The sequence below is a fragment of the Scardinius erythrophthalmus genome, assembly GCF_964197995.2.
Source record: "Scardinius erythrophthalmus genome assembly, chromosome: 14".
Lineage (NCBI taxonomy): Eukaryota > Metazoa > Chordata > Actinopteri > Cypriniformes > Leuciscidae > Scardinius > Scardinius erythrophthalmus.
Window position 1 is genome coordinate 18,883,516 of NC_138234.1, and position 6,415 is coordinate 18,889,930.

The following is a 6,415-nucleotide window of genomic DNA, read 5'->3' on the forward strand; positions in this document are numbered from 1 at the left end:
TTCCTTCCTTCATAAATGTATCCGTTGTTTTCTTATTTCTTTCATTCTCTTTAATTCTTTCTTTCTTCCTTCCTTCAATTTATTTGTTTCCTATTTTTCATCCTCCAGTACACTAATCTTTCTTTGGTTATTTCATTCTTTCTTTCCTTCCTTCATAAATGTATCCATTATTTTCTTATTTCTTTCATTCTCTTTTCTTTCACTATCTTGCATCCTTCCTTCATCAATTTATCTGTTATTTTCTTATTTCTTTCATTCCTCAATCCTTCAGTACATTATTCTTTCTTTCATTTTCTTTTTCTTTCTTTCTTTCTTTCTTTCTTTCTTTCTTTCTTTCTTTCTTTCTTTCTTTCTTTCTTTCTTTCTTTCTTTCTTTCTTTCTTTCTTTCTTTCTTTCTTTCTTTCTTTCTTTCTTTCTTTCTTTCTTCCTTCCTTCCTTCAATTAATCTTTTTCCTATTTTTCATCCTCCAGTACACTAATCTTTCTTTTGTTCATTCATTCTTTCTTTCCTTCCTTCATAAATGTATCCATTATTTTCTTATTTCTTTCATTCTTTTTTCTTTCACTCTCTTTCATCCTTCCTTCATCAATTTATCTGTTATTTTCTTATTTCTTTCATTCCTCAATCCTTCAGTACATTATTCTTTCTTTCATTTTCTTTTTCTTTCTTTCTTTCTTTCTTTCTTTCTTTCTTTCTTTCTTTCTTTCTTTCTTTCTTTCTTTCTTTCTTTCTTTCTTTCTTTCTTTCTTTCTTTCTTTCTTTCTTTCTTTCTTCCTTCCTTCATCAATTTATCTGTTATTTTCTTATTTCTTCCATCCCTACATCCTTCAGTACACTAGTCTTCCTTTCATTTTTATTCATCTTTTTTTGTTTTCATACCTCCATCCTTCCTTCCTTCCTTCCTTCATCAATTTAACCATTGTTTTTTATTTCTTTCATCCCTCCAACCTTCAGTACACTAGTCTTTCTTTCATTATTTCATTCTTTTTTCTTTCATCCTTTCTTTATCAATTTATCCATTATTGTATTTCTTTCATCACTCCATCCCTCAGTACACTAGTCTTTCCTTCGTTCTTTCTTTCAGTCTTTCCTTCATCCTTCCTTCATCAATTTATCTGTTATTTTCTCATTTCTTTCATTCCTCCATCCTTCAGTACACTAGTCTTTCATTCATTCTCTTTCATTCTTTTTTCTTTCACTCTCTTTCATCCTTCCTTCATCAATTTATCTGTTATTTTCTTATTTCTTCCATCCCTACATCCTTCAGTACACTAATCTTCCTTTCATTTTTATTCATCTTTTTTGTTTTCATACCTCCATCCTTCCTTCCTTCCTTCATCAATTTAACCATTGTTTTTTATTTCTCTCATCCCTCCATCCTTCAGTACACTAGTCTTTCTTTCATTATTTAATTCTTTTTTCCTTCATCCTTTCTTTATCAATTTATCCATTATTGTCGTATTTCTTTCATCACTCCATCCCTCAGTACACTAGTCTTTCCTTCGTTCTTTCTTTCAGTCTTTCCTTCATCCTTCCTTCATCAATTTATCTGTTATTTTCTTATTTCTTTCATTCCTCTATCTTTCAGTACACTAGTCTTTCATTCATTCTTTCTTTCTTTTTTTGTCTAATGCTCTAATCTTAGTTTTCTCTCACCCCCACCCAAACGCTCTTATCCTCACCTGCCTAGCATTCTCTCTCTTTCTCTGTCATTCTGCCTCATTTTTATTCCTCCCTATTTCTCTCTTGCTTGTGTGTGCATGTGAAGCATAAAGTAGACCATGGAAAACAGACCATGGAAAACAGGCGAGGATGCTGAGGGATAAATGATAATGGAGGAATTGTCACATCTGCTCATTCCCTCTTTTCAATTAATTCTGTCATTATATCATTCATAGTGTAAACAACAGTGTTGAGTACTATGGTGTCATTTTCACAAAAACAACACATACATACAGAACAGCTGTTCATTGCCCAAACACATATTCAAATAATACATTTTAAAGCAGTTTTCCTTTTTAACTGTAATCTCAGGTCTCCCAGCTTGCTAATTACATCTAATTTATTGCACTCTTAAAACACCTAACAAATGTGTTGGGGTTGAATCCTTGTTTGATGTATCAGATTTAAACTTAACCCACAGCTTTTGTGCTCACGCAGATTACACTAATGTTAAACTTCAGCTGTTTGAGGTTGGCTTGTTATTCACATAAACATCACATTAACCATCAGTCCTCTTGGGTGTGAAGCATTATCGCACATCTGAAGTTTCAGGCAAAAAGGTGAATCCCAATTAGCTTGCAAATCCCTGGCACAAATTTTAACACTATGTTATGTTGTTTTGTCACTCATTACAGCATCTCATAATGAGTGAATCGCAATAATTTATTTAAAAAGCCACTCGTTGTTAGCATATCAAACGGAATGACTAATGGATCTATACCTGTCACGAATGCCACAGATGTCAAACTGGAGCTTGCTGTAGTTTCCCAGCAGGCCTTGCTGCACCAGGTAAAAGTTGATTGGCTGGTTGTTAATGATAACAGAGCGCATGCAGCCTTGATAGGCCAGGGTTGGATTCCGACAACCCTGATTGGTTAACACTGATGGACAACCTGTTAAAAAGACATAATGGATATCAATAATGTAGCAGTGTTACAAATTTAAATAGAATTATATAAATTAAAAACTTCTCTTTTGTAGTTAAAGTTAAATGCAAATGTATATTTTGACAATATTGTGTTTATTTATCTCTTGAGTGACTATATTTTGGCTATATATAGCTCTTTCAGTCATAATAAGTATGGTATCAGTCACAATAAGTGAAGGTTTTTAATAGTTCTGTAGAGTTATTAGCTCAGAACGCAGCCTGATACCACTGCTAAAAAAGAGGTAAAACTCTTGTAAATCACTTGATAATGATATAAAATGATTGATAGAGTGCCAAAGAAGTGGATATTGTGATTACAGCCCACACATTCCATTTGCATATTGATTAGTTGCATTACATTATGATTATTCAATGCTTTTAATTGAAAAACTGCACTAGCACTCTACCGCCAATTAGCACGCTCTTCCCAGGCTGTGCGACCTCCTTCAACTGCATGGTGGACGGTGGCTCGTCGTCCACCGAGAGGGAAACTTGGAAACCTCCCACGCTAATGGACACCGTGTGCCACTGCCCGTCACTCAGAGCCTGACCTGGCAGAGGAAGACACAGAGCGATGTTACGCCTCGAACACCGTGCATTAATCAGGGCGAATGATTGACGGATCTGGGGTTTGTGCGCTGGAGCTCAACGAGTTAATCTGCATATGTCAGCCCAGCAGAGAATCCACTATTCCCCTTGAGAGGGACGTGCAGAGATTCACTTTGCCGTCTGCGATGGCAGCTTGCCAGGCAGCTGCATCCAAAATTCAGTCGACATACAGGTGTGCCTGCCAAAGAGTGTTTTACAACAAAAAAAATCCTGTTTGAATTCACAGTAAATGCTTTTAGGGCGAACGCGTGCACGCGGGATTGGATTTTGTTCATGTTGTTGTATTTTGGAGACGCACATGCGAAGACAAGCGCACAACCTTGTATAATAATCCCTTGGAGGGACATCCCTTTTCACATCTGTTGTTCTTAATATGAGCTAATTGTAATCAGACTGTTGTTTCGACAGCGTTTTGAAGCGACAAAACAACCACTGAGAGGTGGCATATTTGAGACAACAATAATAATAATAAAAATAATTACTTTTATTAATATTATCGGTATTATTATTGTTGTTTAAATAACATTAACTATTATATTATTATATTATATTGTTAATAATAATAGAAAATTATGAATAGCAATAACAATTATAATAATAACATTTTAAATTAAGCCTATTTTTCTCATAAATATATGCCTGCCAAAAAATGCTGCGCAGAAAATTAAGCAGTTTAATTTTATGTAGTGTTGTGTTTACATAGTTAGCCCCGCCTAGTGAATTCTCATTGGTCCAAAATCCCACTTCACATAACTAATAGTGTGCAACAGTAGGGCTCCGGAATTAAAAACATTTTTTTGAATGATTACTTATAAACCTTTCACGACAACCTTACTTTTGAAGACGTCAGCCCACATTATTTCAACTTTTCAAAATAATCATGTTTAACAGCGGAATTTGAGGTGAAAAACTAAAATGACATCAATCAGGGAGTTGAAACAAGCAATACGCACCAAAAGATCTCAATAGCTTCACCCATTCCCATGAAACACCGCAAATGGCGTAATCGAGTCCTCTCAAAATATTTAAATATTTGAATATAAATGCATATTTTGAGTAGTTTTATATGTCTCCATTATTTAATTTGATCATGCTGTTCGCAATGCTTCATGGGATTGTAGTTCTTTCTATCTCTAAAGCTGTTAAGTACACGGTCTTGTACCTTCGTATTTTTGTCAGATTTTCAAATACTTTTTTTGCTTCCAATCAAAGTTTGTAATGTTATGATTCACCTCGTAGCTGGTTGGTTTGGTTCATGGCTAAAAACGCTTTAATGGTGCGTTCACACCGGACGCGAATAGCGCGTCAGGCGCAAGTGATTTCAATGTTAAGTCAATGCAAAGACGCGTTACGCGCGTAAAAAATTCCTGCGGCGCGAATGAGGCGTTTAGCGCGGCAGACGCAAATTCGCCTCATTCGCGCGTCAAGTTCGCGCGAATGGCGCGAATTGAGCGTCTGGCGCGTTAAGCGCGTTAAGCGCGTTATGCACGAATGATTTTATTAGTGCTTTTTGTGCATTCACGCGTTTGACGCGAATTCGCGTCTGCTGCCCGAGTTGAAAAATCTGAACTTCTGCGTCAATTCGCGCCCCGTTAACCAATTAGGAGCCTGCTTGTGGTGAAGTGTCACGTGGTGAAGTGACAGTTTATAATGTTATTTTATGTTTGACCTCAATAAATTATTTTGTAATATGACTAAAATGCACAACAAAGCAAATCTTTCACATAAAAACTCGATTTCAATATATGAGAGATACTCATTTTGTATTGAATGCTATTTATTCCATATCTATTCTAGATTATAAACATTATTAATCTAATGTAAAGACAACAAACACAATTTAGTGTATAAAAACTTTTTTTTTTTAAATCACAGGACAGGTTTCACTTTTGGAGGCTGGCTCCATTTATTATCAAAACAAAAATAAATGACAGATTAGGTGGGTGCGGGCGAGGGTGAACCTCGCGCTGGGCTGTAGAGTGCGGGCTCGTCAGGCAGCGACCACTCGAGGCCGAGGCTTATACGGCCTACGCTGTCCTCGTCAGTGTCGGTCCACCAAACCTACCTCCTGGAGCAAATTGTGAAACTCCTGAAACCCTCCGGAGGGTCTGGTGGACCCGAGTACAGCGACGATGTCCCCTACGCAGCTGTTTCTGCTCTCCAGAGCATATACGAGCGGTGACTCTCTCGATTAATGCTAATGCTCGATAAACATCTAAAAAAGATGGCCGCCAACAGGTTTCGAAACTTTCCGGATTTCGCCTCTGACGCGCGTAAATTTCGCTTCAAACTTTTGACGCGCGAATGCACACAAAGTGGTCAAGCGTATAACTAGATGCGGCAGGCGCGAATTTGACGCGCTATTCGCGTCCGGTGTGAACGCACAATAACAAAGACTTTTTTGAAATCCCTATGGGAGAAATGAATGGGAAAAAAAATTACGGAATCAATGCCGCTGAAAAAGTTGGCGGACACAAAACACCAGATATGCCTTTTGGGGGAACTAACCAGGAAAATGGCACTAGGGGAACATTTAGTTCTCAGGGAACTATTTGAATAAATACGACACCCGGAAGGTTATAGGTTCAAATCCAACAAGTTGAGCTCCAGAAAGACACAGATTTACACAAGTAGACGTCTCACCGATGACTATGTCAGAGCTCTGAAGTGCTGATCTGTGGTGTGTGAGCCTAAGCTGTCCATGAACGAGAAGCAAAAGCAGTCTCTCCGACTCTCGCCTCAGCCAGGCGGACAGCAGCATCCCTTCCCGGTTCCACGTTCGGAACTGGAAGGTCACCGACAGTTTTTCCGCGGAAGCGTCCACCGGAAGGGACAAAAAACTGCTGCTGGAGCTCAGGAAGGTTGCGGAGACCAGTTGAGGATCTGAGCAGGTAAAGGTCACGTTCCCCTGAAACGACAGGACATGGATAAAACTGAGGAAAATAGATCAGCGTATGGTTGTGCAACAGTATTTTGTTTGGGTGAACTATTCCTTTAAGGACAAGTGTAGTAAATATTTCAGTGTTTACCCAAAAAGAAACAATTCGCCCTGAAATCTAAACACAAACCCACGCAGAAATATGTTCCTTTCCTTCTCTGACAGGTTTTGCCCGCGTGCAGGCAGTTGGAGCGACAGGGGAATGAACAGTAAGTC

The 6,415-nt window shown here is 37.9% G+C and overlaps 1 protein-coding gene across 1 annotated transcript in view; it reads right to left on the reverse strand.

Annotated features, from left to right (window-relative positions):
* The window catches only part of cntnap5b (contactin associated protein family member 5b), a gene marked incomplete at its 5' end in the record, with an annotated part of 67,821 nt that overhangs the window by 25,773 nt on the left and 35,633 nt on the right, over positions 1-6,415 (reverse strand). Inside the window, 3 exons of the mRNA XM_081384382.1 lie at positions 2,446-2,617; positions 3,060-3,203; positions 5,905-6,169. Coding sequence (XP_081240508.1) covers positions 2,446-2,617; positions 3,060-3,203; positions 5,905-6,169 — 581 coding nt within the window. The remainder of the gene's footprint in view (positions 1-2,445; positions 2,618-3,059; positions 3,204-5,904; positions 6,170-6,415) is intronic.